The 23,305-nt window shown below is 40.7% G+C and overlaps 1 protein-coding gene across 3 annotated transcripts in view; it reads right to left on the bottom strand.

Annotated features, from left to right (window-relative positions):
• Positions 1 to 2,751: 2,751 nt before the first annotated feature.
• The window catches only part of ATOSB (atos homolog B), a 74,976-nt gene continuing 54,422 nt past the window's right edge, over positions 2,752 to 23,305 (bottom strand). For all 3 annotated transcript variants that reach the window (XM_063453777.1, XM_063453776.1, XM_063453778.1), the window contains exons 4-9: positions 11,924 to 11,976; positions 10,849 to 10,948; positions 10,017 to 10,175; positions 6,162 to 6,230; positions 5,206 to 5,423; positions 2,752 to 4,650 (exon numbers count right to left, since the gene is read on the bottom strand). In XM_063453777.1, the coding sequence (XP_063309847.1) occupies positions 4,497 to 4,650; positions 5,206 to 5,423; positions 6,162 to 6,230; positions 10,017 to 10,175; positions 10,849 to 10,948; positions 11,924 to 11,976 (753 nt within the window). In that variant the 3' untranslated portion in view covers positions 2,752 to 4,496. The remainder of the gene's footprint in view (positions 4,651 to 5,205; positions 5,424 to 6,161; positions 6,231 to 10,016; positions 10,176 to 10,848; positions 10,949 to 11,923; positions 11,977 to 23,305) is intronic.

Below are 23,305 nucleotides of genomic sequence, written 5' to 3'. Positions count from 1 at the left end.
TTGGTATTCTAAATTTATTCCAAACTCCTGGTCACAAAGAAATGCTTGTTACAAATGGTTTAGCGTGCCAAGACTGTTCAGAATGCACATAAAATCAGTTTCTACTTACTAGCAGGAAAAAAAATAAATTAATTGGTTTTACCATTTTTCTTGAAATGCAAAAATATTTGTTATTAAGCACATTTGAAACATTAGAGGCTGCTGGTATCGGTTACACAAACAGCAAATCACACTTAATATATGCTGTTGCAGTGAGCACCAGTTCACTCCTTAACAAGCGGTAAACACTAGAGCATTCTCTCTCCCAACAAGCTCTATACACAAAGAAACACACATTTGGTGCTTCAGTACGGTGGTAAAATGAATGATATAAATGTATGTAGGATTTTAGTATATATATATATATATATATATATTTTTTTTTTTTTTTTTTAACCTTAAAAGGGACAGCTTAGGGACATATCATGCCACTATTATTCTTATTTTCCTTAGATTTAGGCTTTAGCTCACTCAAGAAAAACCACAAACAGTGCAATTAACCTCTCTCCCACTATGGATGACACAGATTCAGTAATTTAATCTAGTCTGTTGTGTATGTATACACATATATGGCCCTTAGGACTTGGTTCTATATCAAACCCAGCAGACAAACATAAAACTTTAAGGTTTTTCAGAAATGAGTCACAATCCAGGATTCGTTTTCCGCATTAACAAATTAAAGAAAGGGATAAATGGATTTCCTAAGGTCTAAACTTTGAATAGCAAAATAAAGGATTCTGGAGAAGAATTTCTGGGGTCTGATAGACCGCTAAAAAGGTTTTGGGAAATCTTTAGACAGTTCAAATGACATCATCTAATATATACACAAAACTAATTGGAAGCATTCCGTCCAGAACATAAACCAATATGAAAGATTTGGAAGATTACTGTTTGTTAGTAATTCCACTTTGAGGTTTATCCTTAAATGAGGTAAGAATACTGCAGTGATTCAGTGATCCAAATTACACAGAAGAAAATCTATATAGCAGAACAGGAAAATAAGCAAATGAAGAGTTATAGAATGTTCTTGCCCCAACTCCAGTTGGCAGGCTAAGAATGACGGATAATGTACTATCCCACATATCAAGCACGCCTGGTTTCTTCCTTGATGTAGTTATTTGGAAAAAGTGGTTACCCGAAACACTTATTCTAAATCGTACACCCCAACCCCACGCCCAAAAAAATAAATTAAAAAATATATATATGTATTTTTTTTAATTAAAAAAATAAAAATAAAATAAGTTTAAAACAAAAAAAGTATTCCTATGTTAAAATAATCTAGAACCGGTAAGAAACGTAACAAAATAAATACATAGAACCTACCATGTAAACCCATTAAATGTAGCCTTGTCTGAGTTGGCATAGCAGAGGCAATTTATTCAAATGAGACATTTCCAGGGCTAAAATCAAAATATACGGTTTAGTTTCTTCCTAACCAGAAACCAATACTAGGACAGGACCACTTTAAGGCATCACTGAGGCCCCACAGTATAATGGTTTAGCACAGGGGTGCCCAAAAGATAGATCCCCAGATGTTTTAAAACTACATCTTCCATGATGCTTTGTCCTTCTAAAAGCATTTTAAAAGGCATGCAAAGCATCATGGGAGGTGTAGTTCTAAAACATCTGGGGATCTACCTATTGGGCACCTCTGGTTTAACCCCTTAAGGACTAAAATTCTGGAATAAAAGGCAATCATGACGTCACACAGGGGTTAAAGGATAGGTAAGTAGTCCCACTGCAGTCTTCGAAATTTAACTTTTTTTGTTTAAGCATAAGCTGCACCAAGACTTGTCTAGTTGTCTGAAATATGGCACAGCTGTAGCTTCACTTAAAGGACCACTCTAGGCACCCAGACCACTTCAGCTTAATGAGCTGGTCTGGGTGCCAGGTCCTTCTAGGGTTAACCCATTTTTTCATAAACATAGCAGTTTCAGAGAAACTGCTATGTTTATGAATGGGTTAAGCCTTCCCCTTATGTCCTCTAGTGGCTGTCTCATTGACAGCCGCTAGAGGCGCTTGCGTGATTCTCACTGTGATTTTCACAGTGAGAGCACGCCAGCGTCCATAGGAAAGCATTGTGAATGCTTTCCTATGTGACCGGCTGAATGCGCGCGCAGCTCTTGCCGCGCGTGCGCATTCAGCCGACGGGGAGGAGAAGAGGAGGATCGGAGGAGGAGAGCAGGAGGAGAGCTCTCCGCCCAGCGCTGGAAAAAGGTAAGTTTTTACCCCTTTCCAGAGCCGGGCGGGAGGGGGTCCCTGAGGGTGGGGGCACCCTCAGGGCACTCTAGTGCCAGGAAAACGAGTATGCTTTCCTGGCACTAGAGTGGTCCTTTAATCTTCATAACATTTTAATTAAATCAGAGATCTTCTTGAACTACACTTAGTAATCAGCCTGTATTTTAAAGACAAGAATGCAAAAACCATAAGAGTACCAGCTCAATAACAGCTGGAAGGCTGCTCTTCCTACATTTTTGGTTAATTTCCCAGATAATGAAAAACAGATTAGAACAGTTAAAAAAATCGCCAAAATATGAATTCAAAGTGAATTTCAAATTTTAGGTTATAAAAGCCAAATAAAAAGCATAACCGACTTGGACAATTTTTTCCCTTTTCAAATTCAGCTGATGCGGCATAGAATTTGACATTTCCAGCTATTTGTAGTTTCGTGAATAACCTTATTAATGTTGTTTCTATGCATTCGGCCAGAAAATTCTAGCTGCCATCTCGTTTCTCCCAGATGTGTATGTTTCGAACATGCTTGCTGGAACAATGCAAGTGGGGGGTTTCACTAGAGCAGGAATTGACCAGTTTTAGGTCAAAACACATTGTAGGCGACTTGGAGAATTTTTCCAATTCACAATTTTGGCCTAAATTAAAAATCCCCTGGTCAATTTCTAACCATAATCTTGAATAATCTTGTTAATGTGCTTTCTATACATTCAGCCAAGAAGCAAGTAACGGCTGCCATTTTGTTTCTTACAGAAGCCTCTGTTAATACCATGCTAGCTCACCTCCTAACAAAAACAGCCAACAGATTCAGAGTATGTGGAACTGTGCAAATGGGCTTTATTCCACAAATCGAGAATTGTGGAATGCTGGTAGCAAACTCTTCACAATTCCCAGTTTAGAGAAAAACCTTAACATTGGAATACAAAATGTGTGATTCAACCAGTAAATGTCACAAACTTCAACTGCTGGTAAAATGGAGAAGGTTTACGGCGATTCTGGTAGATTAACAGATTTGCAGCTACAGCTATACAAGGTGTTAATCCTGTATGAAAAGCTATTCTATCCTAGTAAAGAGAATTTTTCAGAAGGTTATTAACCATTAAAAAATATATTTAGGACATATAAGCCAGAAAGCAGATTGAAATGCCTCAGAGGGTTAAAATGCGCCCTGGTTGGTGAAGGGCACATGGGGGGAATAATTTGTTTAGGAAAATATAAGTGTTCGAGTTTAGCACACAACAAACAATACAAAATAGCGGACATTCTACCAAGGAGGTTAGATTCTTCTTCCAGAGGGACTTTCATTTAAACTGCACTCACATAGGGGTGCAGAATACAGGGATTCCTTCTATACGTCAGAACTTGTTTTCTTGCCACATTGCAAAGCAGAGAGGTCACTGAACACACTTTTGGGCCCACAGTTCCCATGATCCTTGGCCAGGCTAGGGGTGTATGGATTAAAGAATAAATTTGGAGTATGCTGCTCAGGTGACCACTATCAAATGTTTGGTTAGTTCAGTAGGTAAAAGCTCAGAGTGTAGTCAGTAGGCCCCTCTGGCTGATGGAAGATCGGGGACAATGCACAGGGTTTGCAAGTTGCTTACCATTATCTAAGGACAAAAAGCCAACTACAATATACCATAATTTCATAGCACATCTGGTTTTCAAGGCCCAGATAATATACTTTTGGAATCCCTGAAAGCCGCAGCCTACGTGGTATTTCCAAACAATGTTATCAATCAAGAAGTCATACACTTTCGTAACCAACCCATATTTAAAACAAGCTGGACCCTCTAGAAGAAAACCGAAGCATTGGCTAGGTTTTCACGTACAAGCTATGTTTCACCAATAAATAAGCAGCCTTGACATGTTCTATGGAGAATTCTGGAAGTGACCATTTCCCCACTTTAAATAGAGCAGTAAAACAGAAAAAATTTAAGGGAACAGGAAGGCTTTAAAGTTTAAAAAAAATAAAATGAAAAAAAATAAAAAAGTTCAGTTAACTTTGCAGCTCAAACGATCTTACAGTAACCGACCCTCTGAGAAGTATTGCTTAACAGAGGTGACACCATGTCTTGTCCCCAGTAATAATCAAAAAGGGTGTTTGAGCTTCAACTACTGCAGGATTCAGGGAAAAGCAAGGGATTAGGCAATAAATAAGGTGTGTGCAACTTTTGGGGTTGGAAGTGTGGGTGTGACAGAGTTCCACACCATCCAGTCCTCCTTCAAAGCCGAGGAGAGTACTTTGGATTCTTGGGGGCCTCAGTGAAGGATTTGAGTTCATAAGGTATCCCAGTGTCCACCTCAATGGATTTGCGGGAGAAGAGTAGGCGGATATCATCATGGAGGTAAATTTTCCCAGACTTTGACCGATGGAACCTGAAATGGAAAGACCAGGTTTAAAGGGGAAATGTGACTTTATAGGATTTTCAATATTATTTTTACCCATTCCCTGTATTTAGGAACTATGTAGTTGTGAAGTCTGAAACAGAACAAATTAATTATAGAAGTCCACACTTCTATCCTATAAATGTCCGCTGCCATCTTAACACACACTCTCTCTCTCTCTCATTTCCCCTTCTGTCACTGTATACCCAAAGAAAGACGAAAGGTCCAGGACCTCCTAAGCTCAGCAGCAAGGCAAATGTATTGGAACAGGCTTACAACAACGTTTCAACCCATACAGGGTCTTTGTTTCTTTTCTTTCTTTGGACATAACCTTGTGAGGATTGTGCTAACCACTGGTCTGGTAGCACCCAACTTTAGCTTAACTGAGTGCAGTTCCTACAAATCTGGTTGGCACTATATACCCAGCCATGGACAAATCCGTTTGTTCTGTAATCAACACTATAGATCTGGACCAAGATTAGTGCATAAGAGCTTTCAAGATTAATCTAGAGTGTGAATTGGTGATTGGTGGATGTCCCATCATACCTCAGGTGCATGAGGTAGCACAATATCCTTCTGGCTTTATCCTTGCCAGATCCGCATTCAGTGGCTTCCTGCGTACTCCTTTCACCATCTTCCACTTCCTGCACAGGCACCAGGAAGATGCGATGGCGCAGAAAGGTTAGGTGGTTTGGTGGCATGTCCTTGAAGTCGTAAGTGACCAGAAACATCTTCACCACAGTTTTGTTGGGGTTAAATAAGGTCTGAAGGGTAGACAGCACAGAAATACAAGCTGAGACAAGTGTGTGTGATAGGTATAGACTTCTAAATTCCATTGGGTGAGCACTGCATGGTTTTGTACTATAGTCACAACATCACAAGAAGTGGTATATTTGACCAAGCAGACTGAGATGGGTCAGGGTTAGGAAGATCTATACACACACAGACACATACATACATGCAAACAGTAAATAACAAGCTCATGCACAATTCTGCCAACAAGAGAATAAATATTTCATTTTGAGTCCATAATATATTTTATATTTATATTATATGAATATATGAAACAAATTAAATCATTGAAGTTACGTAGTTACAATATTCCCTTGACAAAAACACAAGTACATTGACTGTTCATTGACTAGCATAGAAGCTCCTAATTAAAGAAATGCTGCCACCCCGTGAACACATTGTGTACTGCAGGCAGATTAGAAAAAGAATGTGCTGCTTCAAATGTAGATAAAATGTCTTATCTGACTGCACAGCTGACAATATATACACACACATTATTGCCTGCGCCATATCCACACAGCTGACCTTCTGACAGCATACACACACACACACACACATTAAGCCTGCCTACATCTGCTAATAGACAAATACACACACAGCTGATTGTGTACACACAAACATACATTAACGCTTACACCCAACTCCACACTTATGACCACATACACAAATGCTCTCTGTTCTTTCTATCGCTCTAAAATAACTAAACTTACCACTTGAATGGTTCCTGTGCTGGGGACACTGTACCCCTTCTTGCCTACAGCATCCAAATCAATAACTCCCTGTGGAGGAGAGCAAATTATCAAACTTGGAGGAAACATTTTGGGGGAAAAAAATATAGGTAGACAGAGTGATAAACCGCGCCCTATAAAGTGAATATACAGTGCTGATAGTGCAAATAGAGGTGTGTATATATACTTATATGTCTGATGGCATCTGTGACTCCAAAGTATCTGAAAAAACCAAAAAATATACATAAATAGTGCAATATGTAGCAGCAATATTTAATGTTCGGTAAAGTGTATAAAGTGCGCTCTCACAATTAATTGAGCTACGGAGAGCTCTGCTGATAATCGCCTGGACGGTACAATCCCTGTCTGTGGATATATATGGATCTGCAATTCTTATCCGTCAGTATATATGGGGAGACACAATGGAAAACCTTATGGTGTAGTATGCACAAGCATAGATAAAAAGAATAAAAAGATGGTAATTATATCTATCTATCTCTCCAGAGATAAATTACGTTTTTACTATTACAAGTTATAGTTGTTTTCATATTGTATACTTTCTCCGTTCTATTGGATTTAAAACTTGATGCGCATTTTGCTAATTTTTTAGTTTTCTTACAAGCTGTACACATATTGCATCTGAAGAAACCCTTTTTGCTGTTAAAGAAACTATATTATTTGAGCAAGTGTGCTTTTGTGTAGTTTTTTTGTTAGTTGTGTCTTTAGATTAAATACTATTTTTGGCTGTTCTGGGGTAATATTTTTTTGAATTTCATCTTCTTTAAGGAGATGCCAGTTGTTTTTTATTATTTTCTTTAGCGGTTTATTTTTATTGTTGTAGTCTAAGAAGTGATTTTAATTTACCTATAGTCTTAGACTACAACAATAAAAATAAACCGCTAAAGAAAATAATAAAAAACAACTGGCATCTCCTTAAAGAAGATGAAGTTTTAAAAAATATTATCCCAGAACAGCCAAAAATAGTATTTAGAGGTGCCCCTAATCTAAAGACACAACTAACAAAAAAACTACACAAAGCACACTTGCTCAAATAATATACCGTTATCAGCGTATAACACGCACCTCATTTTCAGAAGGAAATTCCCACCCCTCCCAGAGTATCCCCCCCTCATCCCATAGTGTCCCCCCCCTTTCCATAGTATTCTCCCCCCTCCCATAGTATTCTCCCCTTTCCATAGTATTCTTCCCCCCCCCTCCAATAGTGTCCCCCCCCCCTTTCCATAGTATTCTTTCCCCCCCTTCCCATAGTGTCCCCTAGTGCACTTTCCCTCTTGTCCCATAATTACTTACCTGTCTTGAAGCGTGGGCCGGCTTCACAGCGCGCACCGCGGTACTGGAACTTAAATTTCAGGTTCCGGTTTCCGGCGGGACTGAAAGTGTGCACACTTCTTTTCAGTCCCGCCGGAAACCGGAACCTGAAATTTAAGTTCCAGTACCGCGGTGCGTGCTGAACACCGGCCCACGCTTCAAGACAGGTAAGTAAATATGGGATATCGGCGTATAACACGCACCCATGATTTTCCCCCTATTTTCAGGGAGAAAAAGTGCGTGTTATACGACGATAAATACGGTAAATAGTTTCTTTAACAGCAAAAAGGGTTTCTTCAGATGCAATGTGTACAGCTTGTAAGAAAACAAAAAAAAATTAGCAAAATGCACATCAAGTTTTAAATCAAATAGAACGGAGAAAGTATACAATATGAAAACAACTATAACTTGTAATGGTAAAAACGTAATTTATCTACTGGAGTGCCCCTGTGGCCTCCAGTATGTAGGAAGGACAACAAGACCGCTTAAAACCAGAATTAGAGAGCATTGTCGCAATATCGAAATTGGTTTTTAAAACCATTTAGTATCCTACCACTTCCTCACACATAATAAAGACCCTAGCAATTTAAAATTTATGGGTATTGCTAAAATAACAAAAAATTGGAGGGGTGGAGACATTATTAAAAAACTGGGACAACAAGAAATGGAGTGGGTCTATTTTTTTAGACACCCTTCACCCTAATGGTCTTAATGCAGATTTTGATTTATACAACTTCCTTTTACAAATCTATTTAATGTTTTTCTCCATCTACCTCAATATTTATTATTCTCTTTTATTCATTTTTTTACTCTCATTCACATTTAATAATGTTTCAACTAAATTTGTATGTAATTATGTTTGTATACATTTGTTTATTTTATGTGTGTATTTGTATATGTGGAACTTTCAAATTAGTTTTTCGGCATTACTTACACTTTAATTTTTAGTAACAGTAAGGGTAAACTACAGTACCCATCAACCTCTGAGTAAATTGAACTACTTGTGTCACTTCCGGGTGACACCCATGTGACAAAAGACTCCATATCCCATACTACCCAAGAGCTTAACGAAATGGCGATACGTCCCTTCCGGTTGGCGCCCGGACCGGAAACTACATGTTCCATGATGCACAGCTTCAAAACTAACTATACTACTTCCGGTCGACGCCCGGACCAGATATCATATGCTCACAACTTTGAACTTTGTACTATATGGATCACATGACTTCCGGATGACATCACAAACCAGGACTTGACAGGACTATTCATACTTCTGAAGAAGCCCAACAGGGTGAAACGCGTTAAGTAGTGTTATTAAGTATTGTTACTGCTACTGTTATTGCCAATACTGCTTTTACTATATATATATATATATATATATAATAAAGTACCTATAGTTTTAAAGAGATTATATATATGTATATATATATTATTTTTATTTTTCTCCTGTCATCTACGTTCCTGGTGTATCCTGCATATCCTGGGTGGGGATAATACCACCAACGCTCTCCATACCATAGCAAGTCATGCTCTGGATATTGTAAGTAGGATACCATCTTTTTATTCATGCTTGTGCATACTACAGCATAAGGTTTTCCATTGTGTCTCCCCATATATACTGGCGGATAAGAACTGCAGATCCATATATATCCACAGTTCAGGCGATTATCAGCAGAGCTCTCCGTAGCTCAATTAATTGTGAGTGCGCACTTTATACACTTTACCCAACATTAAATATTGCTGCTACATATTGCACTATTTATGTATATTTTTTCTGTTTTTTTTCAAGATACATTGGAGTCACAGATGCCATCATCTGTGTATATATACACACACACACACACCTCTATTTGCACTATCAGCACTGTAGATTCACTTTATAGGGCGCGGTTTATCACTCTGTCTACCTATATTTGTTCTCTTGGTGAGATTTTTGGGAAGTCTCACAGATTCTCTGCTGCCCATTCTTTCTTTTTTTTGCACTGTGTGGCGAGCGCTTATTTTCTGTTGTATTCATATATTTGGGGGGGGAAAAGAATTACAGCACAGTCCTTAAATGTACTGAAAAAAAAGAATTAAAACAAAACGGACTAGAATGGATTTGAGAAACTTTTACACAAGTGTTGGGGCAACTGTTTTGTAACTAAACTAAATATTGGAACATTTTCCGGTTACATTCATGCAACGTCAGCCATTTTGAATTAGCAGTGGTAAGACAATAAAAGGTGTCCTGGCAGTTAAAAGGGCATTATTCTCTAGCATTTCATAGTCAATGTGACCTGTAGGTCATTGAGACGTTCACGCTGGATTGGGTTCTGTCAGCTGGTGTTAGGAGCGAGTCTTTGGGTTAATCAATCATATGTTCTACACATCCAGGTGCAGATTACGGTTGCAAAATCCTTCCTATAATCAGTATTTTATTGCAGAAGAAATGCTCACTCCATCGTGTGACTGGGTGACAAGCAGTATGCTACACACACAGACCGCACCACGTACGGACATACTTACCAGGAAAGGTGAGGGCATGCTGTGCTCAGAGATATGAAAATATGTGACCTCGACAGGGAGAGTGGCGTGCTGGGGACAGTAGGAACCGCTGGCACCTATTTCTGCTGTGAATCCTTCAATCTGACCGGACGGAGCAAATCTTCCTCTCAGTATGGACTCCTGAGAAAAGACACATTTCAGCATGACAGAGTATACAGGTAGTAAGTGCACATATTGTATGAATTTGCAGCATTCTAACTCCATCCAAGTACAGAATAAATACATAGCATTCTTAATGGATACTTTTTTTTTTTTTGCCCATTCAATGCACATATAGAGGATCAAAATTGTGAACTGTCGAGAATTCTAAGTGGGTTCCAAGCAAATTTCACAAATTTAAAGAGAACCTATAGTCTCAAACACATCTTTCAGGACTATAGGTTCCCTTCTGTCCACCGCCATTTTGCTAATATAAAAAAAAAAATTACGTTTAAGATTACTAAGGTCCATCTCCTCCAATCCACGGCTTCTCGCAAAAAAGGAATGTATTGGAAACAGACATGCGCAGTAAAACGCTCCAATACTTCAATTAAATGCTGCCACCAGCTATCAACAGCATTAAATTCTTGGACAGAGTTTCACTGTGGAGGAAGCAACACTTCTGGCTATAAGGAAGACAGCCCCTAGAGGTGGATTTAACACTGAATGTAAGCACTGAAGCTTCTATAAAACAAATGACAGGACCACTGCATAGAAGGAAAATATAGCCTTTTTTTTTTTTTAATTGTTACTCATTATGCAGACAGTCAACTCGGAGGTATAAAGAGAAACACACAGACTGCAGACGCCTTACCTCAAAGTTGCCTAGTAAAGATCGGCTTATACAAGATGTTGCCCAGTTCCCATTACAGCTTCGAGAAAAGGGTCCTTTCCTCAGGCTGCGCAGAGATCTCCTGTAAAAAGATGAAGAAAAGTGCAGCCTTTAGACTACATGTAGAAAAAGCTAATCTTATATCAAGGATATTGGACTGCACACCCAGTTCCAAGGGATAGTTGGAGAGGTCCAATGCCCGACATGATAGAAATGAGAAAAAAAAAATGTATGCATCGTTTAGACTCTTCCAAGGAATAGATCTTTGGTCCTACTCTATAGCCAGGTTTAGATTCCATCCCTAGGTAAGGGATGGAAAACAAGGGCCCTTAATCCCTATAAATCATTGGTGCTACAACCAACACAACCCCAGTGTGATTTCTTCATGCTACATGTAAACAGGCTCAAAGCACAAGCATATGTTGACCAGGGCAAAATCCAGATTTACGAGACGTATCAGAACATTTGTTGTGTAAAACTGGTTCCCAAACTAGATCCAGGCTGTCCATGGCTCTGAGACTGAAAGGGGTAGAGGACAGGTCTACTTGAGGTCAGATGGGCTAAACAATTGTTTGACTATTCATGGTTCCTCATGCTGGGTTATGCGTAAATCATGACCTGTATATAGTGGTTTATTCTAAAAAGGGTTTAAATTGTCCTTAGTCAGGCTGATCTTATCTATCCAGTTCAACATTCTAAATTCTGTCTGGATCAACCAGAGCATTTATTGAGGTCCTCAAATACTGGGCTGCAGAACACAGTGATGAAAACAATTGGCAATCTAGTTTTTTTTACATTTATCCTTTAAAATATTGCTTCTACAATTTACAGACAATATGACTTCATGACAAGTCATGGTGCCTACATCTTGCACTGCCAAACACCCCGAGTAGTTAAACGCAATATGACCAACTATAAAGCCACCTGCACAAAAATCAAAACAGAAGAAGGGTGATGTCAAACCTGCTACAATATAATAAAGGTGTATAAAATATACTGTGAAAAAATAAAACAAAAAAATAAAATAAACGATTTACAAAAACAGAGGGGTACTTACGATTTTAACCTTAATCCCCTTTTCAACCTCCGCGATGTGCAATCTGACGGGCTCTGATTAAAATAAAATTAAGGGTTAGTTTTCCATTAAAGAAAAATGAGGGGTGGGGGGAGGTACGACTGGAAAAAGCAGTAAGGAATAATGCGTATGTAAAACAGCCTGACAAAGCTCTTTGAAACAGTCCAGAGCTGTCACAGTGAAACAGATTGCTATATACTAGAACACGTTATTGTATCTGTATTGTAACAAGGTGGAATTTTCATGCACAATGTGTCTCTCTCACACAGGACACTGCTGGATCACCCCAGTTTATCACAAAAGGCCAACTCCGAATAACCTTTTGATAGCACGTGGGGTGAGGAAGCAACTGTAGAAATCCTTCTGGCACTCAAACAGTTACACTTATTCTTACACCCTATCAGTAACACAATATTGTATGCAAACACCTGCAGCATGTGAGTGAATGGAACACTCTACAGCGGAGTGGAATTTACATTCCGAACAACTCCCCGTCAGCCAATCAAAAAGCTCCCAAGCTGGGTGGTTACATGTCTAGACCAGTAGTACAAGGAGCAGCTGAGTTCCACTAGTTCATATTTTAATAAAAGCTCAGAACAAACAGATAGAACACTTTATAAAAATAAATGCATTTCTATTGTTTCGCAACTTTCCACCTTGCCCTAAAAAGAACCAAAAAAACAACAAAAAAAACACAATTATAGATATTTTCAGCTATTCAACAGCAATCTGCAAAATATCTAAAGAGAGACACACGCTCCTTGCGTTATTTTCAGAGCAGTCTCCGCTACTTGGCAACCTGCCCAGAATGAATTTAAAGGAAATCTATTAAGGAAACAAGTAATATTTTTGGTAGAAGTCCCTCAAACAATCTGATCCTGCCTACAGTGCTTTTATGGCTTCACATAAAAGCATTTACCAAGATTTATATTTTGTAATATCTCTCTCTCTCTCTCTCTCAATAGCGACCTCTCCTATATTCTCTCTGGACAATGACTCAAGGATATCACCCCCTTATTTATATACAATTTGAAGGTCCTGTCATTAGTATATAATTACTTACATAGCACCAATATATTCTGCACCGTTGTAAATAGATAAAACGAGTCAAACCATTCTGGGGGAACACGTTTTTCATATACGAGAACAGCAGGTGATGTGGGCCCTACCCAAATAAGCTAACAATCTAATGATACCAGTACATTTACATGATTCTTATAAGGACCTGAGCCATAGAGGTGTGTGCACAATTTAAAGTTAAAGTACATACCAGCAGAAAGTGGTCCATTATCCCAGATCTCTTTACCTCCTGAACACCCAATTCTTCTTTCACTCGCCCATTTTGACAACCGGTGTAACCCACCCACATTCTGAAGAGCCGACAACACATCCCAGGATGCCCGATGTCTATCTGCCCTTAAAGCCATGTCCTCTAGCTCACTTGCCTACCCTCCTGCTGATGCTTTTGTGGGTTATTCTGCATTGTGTGGGCCTTAGTGCTGCAGTCACACACCTGTGACATGAGAGGGAGGGGAAGTTTCCAGGTGTGTGGCCACAATGGAGTCTGCCTGCCCTGTAAACGTACAGCATGCATGATGAAAAGAGGGAGTTTACTGTAAACTCCATGCTCACCCCTACTAAAATCCAATCTAAAAGCAAGCTTCTGTTCTGCTACTTTAAACATTTTTAGGGAGATCCAGTTTACTTAAATACCGAAAGGACTTGAGCAACTTGTGTCTGGGGTTCAATAATACAAACGGTGCCAAGTCTTCCTTTGGGTTCTTAATCTTAAAGGGCCGTTAAAGATAAATAAATACATAGATACATGCAAGACCACTTTAACCCCTTAAGGACCAAACTTCTGGAATAAAAGGGAATCATGACATGTCACGTGTCCTTAAGGGGTTAAATTACACCTTATTTTTAATTTAGAATGTCAGTGGCTATTAATTATTGGTTACTACCTTTATACCCCATCGTTATTTGGACTATTCCTCTAGTTTAGAATGTAAAAAGGGAGCCAGGCAGCCAACTTGAGCGGATGCACGTTTGATGAGCTCCGGGACGAAACACAAAATGGCGAAACGAGAACGGTTATCCTTTCTAAACCGAGCAAAACAACACTTATGCTCACGATGGGTCGACAGTCCAAAAAACCCAAGGCAGACAAACCCGCTGAAGGCAGGAATATCGAGGAATACCTCTGCCGTGCGCCTACGGCCCCAAGATGGCCGCCGACTCAGACGAGAACACTGACTCCTCCGAGGAGATATTAAAAAGCAGAAGTGCGGCGGATTTAATACTTCCACCACAGCTCTTACGGGTCCCACAGAGCACACAACCAATGCCTGTGACGGCAGCTGTGCTGAGGGACATGCTAGCCGACCTCCAAAAAACCTTACAAGCAGACATGGCCACAATCCGGACTGACCTTTCAGGCCTGGTTGGAAGACTGACCACCGTGGAGACGGCGTCAGACAGCCATACAACGTCAATAAAGACACTAGAAGCGGAGGTACAGGCCCTAAAGAAGCAACAAGCCACCCTGGAACAACGCTTTGCACAAACAGAAGATGCCAGGCGCCGCACAAACGTCAAAGTGCGCGGGCTTCCAGAGGATATACCTAACGGGGAGCTCCCGCACCTTATGAGAGGGTTGGTGGAGTCCCTCTTACAGCCCAAGCAAGCTAAAAACATAACCTTTGAGGGGGTATTTCGCAAACCGAAGCCGAGAGGAGCCCCAGCACTAGCATCTAGAGACGTGGTGGTTCGCTTCCACTCCCTCAGAGATAAAATGCTGACACTAACTGCACTGTAGGGAGCCTCACCCTATGTCTTCTAGAACATGAATCTCTCGTTTTATGCAGACCTCACCGGGGACACCATGATGTGGAGAAAGTCCATGCAACCCCTCACAAGCCAACTTAGAGCCCTGGACATTAACTACCGTTGGAGATCACCGCGGATACTCCAAATACAGCGGGGTGACATGACCTACTCAGTGCAAACCCTGCAACAAGCAGTTGACCTACTGGACACCCTGGGACTCCCAAGAGACTCTCACCACCCGCAACGAGGGGGGGCTCCACGATACAGCACCCGCGGAACCTGACTCGGACCAAGCAGGCAACAGCAATCAAGGCACGATACATTATAGTGGCCCCCACATGTAGCTTGGAACCAGCCTAATGGGCATCAGACTATTACCACCACACAGCTTACTCCTCTAAAGGCAGCCGATTCAATGGTGCCTAGCACCATACTACCTGGTTAAATAGTTATGTTTACTTTTAAATTGTATTCGTTTGGGTCTTGGGACCCCACAAAGCTTTAATGTATGTTTAGTTTTTCCACTTAATTCTCCAGATAAGCGGAGTTAGTCTGCGGACAATCCGGCCCCTAACCCCCGCCTCTGCACCACTACAACACCCGTGGGAATCGGCAGAGGCGTACTTCATCACAAGTGCTAGGTGCCTACTGTCACACGTAACTGCACAGCCTAGACTAGAACACCGGACAGTGCACGGGCACCCTTTCCTAACTTATAGCCTCTAATGGGAGACGACACTCCTTAAGCGGCCCTAAGATTCAACATCCCTTAAGTCACTCACTCAATTTTAACTGGTCTATTGGCCTCATGGCGAGGGCTCCAAAACACACACACCCCCGAACATTGACGTAGATGAGCCCCATCACAGGGGATACTCCCCTTGCACATATGGGTCAAGACCACACACGCTGGAACAACCATGCGAGATATCCACAGTTACTATACACATAGACACTAAGGCACACCAGCCAGGCATCTCTCCTGAGCTATTTAACGACCGCTACTAAAGGCTGGAGCTTAGCTACTTGTTAAAAATGTAATAACTAAAATGTGCGCTCAATCATACCAACGTGTACGTATTGACATCTGTATATGCTGTTGTGGCAAATTGTTGAAAATCTGTACCCACCCGCACAATAAAAAATAAAGAATGTAAAAAAAACTAAAAATAAATTTAAAAAAAAAATCAAAAAATACATGAGCCACCCTCCAGGGGAGGGGTTCCAAGTTAGTAAAATGTAGCTATTGGCCTTTATTTCCCATATTTCCTTGGGAAATTTATTTAGCCAGTGAATAGCGACTTGGCATATTCAGGCAAAACTAAAACCAAAAAAGGAATTGGTATAACCAAGGAAACACTAAAGCTGCAATATAAACCAGAGTGTACACCGTGTTAAACGTGACTGCTCAGAATTTTTTTTTTTTTAACTTTCCTAACTTTCGGGTCCCTAAAAATCTGGATTTAGCGATTTAGACATTATGATATCTGTGACTGGACACAGAGAGATAGGAGAGGCCTACTATTTCAACACATGTAACTGCAGATAAAAAGTTAGTTAGTGAACTTATTCTGTTTACTCCCTATCTAAAAGTACAGTTTGTTTTATTTACCGTATGTTTATTAAAAATAGGCACATGCAAAAATAACGGAGAACATGTATTTTTGTTATTCTTGATTTGATTACTGCCCAGGACACCAGTATATACACCAACCACTGTGGTACTCCGCAGATGTGGCCAAAATAGTAAAAAAAAATAAAAGTTAGCATTTAGTAATTATGAAAAAAAGTGAGTGAGAAAGATAGACAGATCCGTAAGATGAGGCAAAGCAAGTTATAAGAGCTTTCAAATCACACACAGAAGAGAAAATAATAGTCAGTAAAAAATAAATAAATTTAAAAAAGGGGACAAAATATTTTTTAGATACAGAAATGAGAAAAGGAAAGTAAAACAAGGATTAGATTAAAAACAAAGAAGGAAGGTATGTAGAAGAGGATAAAGGTCTAGCTGACTGCCTCAATGAATATTTTTTTTTAGTATTTATAGATGAAAATGAAGGAATGGAACCTCATTTAGGAAAAAAGACAAAGTGTCATGTGTTGACAAGCAGGTTGATGTACCGCGCCCCAAAAACAATAACATAAAATTTTACAGAAATTGGTGATTTAGAACCGAAGATGTATTTAAATCAGTTTATGTTCAGTCTACATACGCAGAGACAAGATGATTTCTGTAACCTTAAAGGAAGCAGAAATGGACAAAAAAAATAGTGCAATATGTCACAGTAATTTGGACTAATTGAGGTAGAAATATAGAGTGCTAACTCACAATAGATAGGGTACTGTCCTCCGTAAGTTTGCCATATTTATATTTATGCACCTCGAGAGCATATGCATTTCATAGATTGATAGGGTGCCATGCAGCTTGTACACATCCCACATTATATGGTGACCTGGCAACCATGTCTAAAAAAAACATTTCTTTCTACACTTGTGATCTAATTCTACAGCATTTGCAAACTTTATTGCTTCTTCACTTCCCCACAGATGCAACCTGCCAGAAAACTAACATGGCTGCTGCCTGGACTTTTGCTACCCATTATCTTACCGTATTGTTTCAAATAGTATTATTGTATGACTGGCTTTACAAACATGCCTGAAAGTTACATAAAACAAAAATGGGCGTTGATTTGGCCTTCATTTCGAGGCAGTTATTTGAGATAAGCTCAAACAGAGATTAATTATTTTAACCACAAACAGATGTCTCTCTGTACAGATTGAATTCTTTAGCCAAAAACGTTAATGCGGACACTTTTCCTATGCATAGGGTTACAAAATTAATATGGCAGTTACTCAATACCATACAGGGAGAGGGGCTGTGCGAGGCTGGATGGATTGTACTTTGATGGGCAGCTTGGTACCCAACAGGAAGTGGAATACCAGGGGCATAAAATAATCAATCAGTTGGCTTCCTAATGTAAGGAATCAGAATAAAATATAAATATAAATACAGACCAAAATAATTAGCGCTTAGAAAACCAGATTAAAAATAAATGAAAACCAATAAAAAGAAGCAAACACCGAATGTGTTAAACCCACCCAAAAATCATACAGTGGAGAACATTTATATTTTTACTTTCTTATCCATTTCTATTTCAATTATAGACAAGAACATGAAATGTGGTGCATAAATGTGGGTACGGATCACATCACTGACAGGCACGGTTCCATAAGCTGTGGGTCTGCGTAGAATAAAGGCTGAAATGTATCACTCCTTACCACTTCTCTCAAGCTTATATCATAATAGCAGTAGAGTGTTCAGGGGAAATCGGACCGTGGGACATGGACATGAACGTCTACAGACTAATGAATCGGGCAGATGCTGGCTTCGCTTTATAACCCATTGTGCTGGAGATTTGTTACGGGTTGGGCAAAGGAGTCTAATGGAAGAAACAAGGGAGGCAGCTCATTGCCGAGTCAAATGGGTGAAAGAAGCCCAACGAAAGCCTTGCAGCTATACAAATATTTACCTTGTTGCATGTTCGGGGGACATTAAGTATAATGTACGCATGAAAACAAAGCTGTAGGTTTATTTACTAAACAGTTTGTTGTGGTGGCAATCACTAGAGCAGGCTTGCCAAGAATGTTTGTGTGTTTCTTTAGCATTCAATGGATGTCTGTGAAACAATCCAGCATCCCTCTCCTGGTGCAAGGGGAGGTCACTATGACTACTGCTATATGCCTTCTAACTCTAACCTTTATTTCAGCTTGAGCACCTGAGGGCTCCCAAGCAGGAGCGTGTCACAATACTGGCAAGAGCAGATGTGTGTCTGATGCAGTGGTGTACATATTTCATGAAATCTCTGCTGGGTGTGGGTTTATGGGAGAATATCACACCTCGTTTATTAAAATGAGAGGTTACTAATGGGGTGAGTCTCATCTTGATCAGTGAGGGAGGTTGCCTGGTACCACAGCTTTAAAAGGTATCCTTTTAGTTCTTGTTTAAATGGACACTATAGACACCAAAACTATACAGCCTAATGTAGTTGTTCTGGTGAGTATAATCAGTCCCTGCAGGGATTTTCATGTAAACACATTTTATTCAGAGAAAAAAAGGCCCCCTAGGCACACCTCCAGTGGCCACTGCTCAGATGGCCAGTGAAGATGCTTCCTGGGAGTGCAGCACTGCCGTTCAGCCAATCCAGAGAGATTGTCAGTCTCTGCAAGCTTTTGTTGTATACACTGCCTTTTCATAGAAAAGGCAGTGTCTACATTACAGCCTAGGGATACTTCCTCAGACAGCCTCTAGAGGTGCTTCCTGGGGCAGTGCTGCACCTCTCTGATCCTGCAGTACTATGAATAGATCCTTTCAGTCATCACTCTCATGACATGAGAGCATTACCTACAGGTGGGGTTCACAGCAATTCTTAACAGCTACCAAGGGAGACTAGGAAGATCAATTTATCACGGTTGTTGGAGATGTGTTGCTTATTAAAGGCCTAGGGATTTGCACAGAAGATAAAAACAGGTGTTCGGAAAAAAAACAGTGGAACTAAGTTAATTCAGTGTCTCCCCCCATCCACACCTGTTAACTACTTGGCTAAACCCATGGTTATTTTTCAATATTGAATGTAAATTGTTTCTTTGAATGCATACACAGATATAAAAAAATAAATAAAAAGCAGTTTACCTTTTCTTTAATGGATATGTTGAGAATATTACATCTGCTATACCATATGAAAGTAATACAAAAAATATATACAGGAAATTGCATGATGATAAAATATCAGTATGTTGGGTCAAAAGTGGATTCTAAATATATACGGTAATAAGAAAGATTCATACACAAATATGGACACAACAGGTTTGTGTAGCCTGCTGTTTATTTTCATGGTTAATATCAGATAAAATAAAAATGGGATTAATTAGGCGGTTGTTCTGCAAGGATTCATGTGTTTCACTAAAATAAAATGCAGTATTTATCCAGAGGGAAAAAATAAAAAAATAAAATAACACTATAGCTTGGATAAATACTTTTTATACAGAGCAGATGTTAAATCTATTTGCCATTTCCCCTTTCCGAACCTGCATAGCAGGGTCAGAGGAGAAGTTAGGGTTTTCATGGATAGTTTTACAAGAGCTGTGCAATATTAGGTTACAATCCATCTGAGCTGCCAACACTGTGCGCACGTGTCGGTGCAGCCAATCTAATCCCTGCTGAACAGAGTATCAGATTGGAAATAAAGAGGCCCAGGGTACACAAAAAGAAAAAAAAAAAAATCTGTGTGATGGTTCAAGGATCATTTCTGGTGTTAAAATGATTTATACAGGGCTAAGCTTACAAAGGAAGAGTGGAGGAGGGGATGCTGAAGTCCTCATCCTCCTCCCACCACCCCCCCCCCACCCCCCCCCCAAAAAAACATTTTTTTTTTTTTTTTAATTGTTTAGGTACTCAAGTAACTGGAAAAATAGGCAAGTTAAAGGACATGACCATGGGTACAGAATTGCAAGGGAATAATACTTAGGAGATGAAAACTAGGCAGTAGTGGGACAGTTCGTGAAAGAGGGGCTAGTTATATGGGTACTAATCACCGATACGCCCTAACTGGATCTCCATTTCTAAAAAAAAAAAAAAAAAAAGCATATAGATATAGGTCAGCTGTGCCATCATAAATCTCAGTCCCTGTACCAAGTTAAAATCCTGAGCTACCCCCAGCTCTCCTTCCCCCTAGATCATCTAGCACTCTTTGAATGCCAGTCCATCTCTTGCTTCTGCAAATCTCCAGTTTTCCAACTTATTACTATTTAATCCTTTTCTTCCCAGTATCCATGTCTCCTTTTCAAAAATCACTTTTTAACTCAGGCATCCCTAATTACTAGTGTCCTATTCAAACTAGATTAAACTGCTGACACTTGAATGTGCCAGTGTTCTAAGATGAGAGGGTTTGCAATTGAATAGGTAAGCTACAGTAATTACAGCTAGTTCTCCCCTATAGGACTTCTCAAAGGCAGCAATATCCCCTGCCCTATCCTATCAGACTTTTTCCTGCTGTCCAGTTCGTAAAGGAACACTAACACTACAAATATTCCAACGTTGTTTATTCTCCTCCCCCCCCCCCCCCCCCCAGCGATTTAGAATTATAGACGAGCTCTAATTACCTGCAATTCCCTCAGTGCGCCATTGCCACCATGACCACAGCTTGTTCCCTGATCATCATTACAGTTTATTTTAGGAAAATTCATTCAATTAGAGAAAAGCATTGGGGGATATTGTGCATGCGCAGCAATTGCCTTGCAGCTCCAATCAACACCTCCTTACAAAGCTCAATGCCTCTATATTGAGCATGGTCTTCCCGCACAGCTTGTAGACGACGAATGTTGGTCCTGCAAAGAATGCTGGACTGCTCCAAAAAGCCCCTCTAGTGCCTGTCCGAGGTGGCCTCAGAACGCAACATATACACTGAACCTTTTTCTCATAGCAATTTCTTCAGCCATGAGTAGAGATTCTGCCTGGCACTCATCTTACATTCTACAGCTCTAACACACACCACTTTGTTCCTTCACAAGCCTTACTAGATACATCTCTCCTCCCCACGGTCACATTTTTCTCCTACTCGTGTTCTTTCTCTTGTACTAAAAGTCCATTTGGCCAGGGCCTTTGTCACCTGCCGACTGTATTTTGTCAGTTAATGGCAGTTTTCTAACCACATTGTAAAATATAAAGTGGCAAGAAATAAATTGGCATAAAAATCCATTCAGGGGGGCGGAGCCTGGACGTCGAACAGAACAGACGTGTCTGCCACGAGCTCCGGACAAGCGGGCAAAAACAGGGCAAAAAGCGGGGGCAATATGGCCCAAAGTTCCACACGGGTGCATCACCCACGTCGGGGGTGCCCCGCTGACACGACAGACACTACCCTGGGACCCGTTGGAGCTGAGAGCACGGAAATCCAGACACGGCCTACAGGGGCAGGGGAGAGGCGGCTGGTCTCCTTGGCACCGAGGCCCTCCAGAGACCCAACTTCAGCCTACCCCCCCCCCCTCTGGACCGGTGGGGGATATCCCGGTCCCAGCTGGACGCACCGGCCGGGGCGGACGGCAGACACACTGGCAACACGACAGCCAAGGGCAACGGGCCTAAGCAACACTACCAAGATGGCCGCCCACAATGGAACTCGAGAGCAGAGCGCCCAGAACAAGCCGTCCCCACCAACGCGGGAGACTTTCGACTGGCTCTGTAAAAGTTTCTGGGGATTACTGCACGACAAAGGAGCTACTTACCGCTGTGCAGAAACCCTGGTGGCCTCGTGGATCCGACCGGCGAAAAGACGCAGTCACTACGGGCACACATCAAGAGAATCAAAAGCGGCAGTCCGGCAGCGCAGATACCGGCAGTCCATAAAGCGGGAAAAAACACGATGTTTCCGAGACACAGGTACCAGCCGGCGACCACACAAAAGTGAGCCCTCCCTACAAGCGGCACCAACAAAGGCCTCACCAAGCAAGCTTCCCTGCGCTCGACACAGCATGACCCAGCTCCCTGCGACCGAAGCCACAAAGCGAGAGACCGAGCGGCTGCATGGCCAGCGACTTCGCCACAGACTGGGTATTGGGTGACAAAAGGCGAAGACCTGCAATGCCTGAATTGCATACCGCGGCGATGCTGCTGGCACAGAGGACATTGCAGACCATATTCAATGTGGTGGACTCCAGCTCCTAATCGACTAGTATAATCTGACGTAAATTTTTACAATTACCCAAGACGAAAACACAACCTAATAGATTACCAGTTAAGCTCATAGGCACTGTTAGATTACAAAGCAATGCTACTTTATTTACCAGCATGACATAGCAATGTTTCTTGTTCTTCAGAGCCCTGCAGCCTATGTAGGTACAGCATACCATATCTATCACTAGCCCAGCAGGTCCTACACAAGTAAGACCCACAATCACTCTGTCACAGAAAACTAGACATGCAACATAATGCTTTGTTTATACCATATACACGAAAAGTTAACCCCGTTTATTCCCATATTACTTGTAAACCTGCTCAGTTACAATCTTATGCATGTCTGAGGGAACTACAGATTGTTTAATCTATATGCATGACCTTAATTAACTAGTGCTTATCTCACGTGCTCAATCTCCATATAAACTATTCGCAATAGAACTGACCTCGCATAATAATATAAAAGGGTGCAAGTATTCCATGTACCCCACTGTTATAACGGTCGTTGAAACACATGTGGAATGCCGTTGGGGTACCACATAAGCGTTGTCATATCTTTTTGCACTACAAAAATAAAGAATTTCAAAAAAATCCATTCTTCAAATTTATGTTACTTTTTCCCTCTCCAGCTTGAAGACACTATCAAAATGTATAGGAAAGGAGCCGAGACATTACTGCTAGTAACATTATGTTCTATACGAACACCGCTCTGGGTGCAGAACTTAAGCCAGGTCCCAGACAGCAAGCGGTTAAATTGCTGCCCAGAAACCAGAATTACTTCCCATTCAAAGTAAAAAACTAAAATA

Source organism: Pelobates fuscus, chromosome 5 (genome assembly GCF_036172605.1).
Source record: "Pelobates fuscus isolate aPelFus1 chromosome 5, aPelFus1.pri, whole genome shotgun sequence".
NCBI classification, from domain to species: Eukaryota; Metazoa; Chordata; class Amphibia; order Anura; family Pelobatidae; genus Pelobates; species Pelobates fuscus.
The sequence above is the reverse complement of the archived record's forward strand: the minus strand, read 5'-3'. Positions and strand labels throughout refer to the sequence as shown.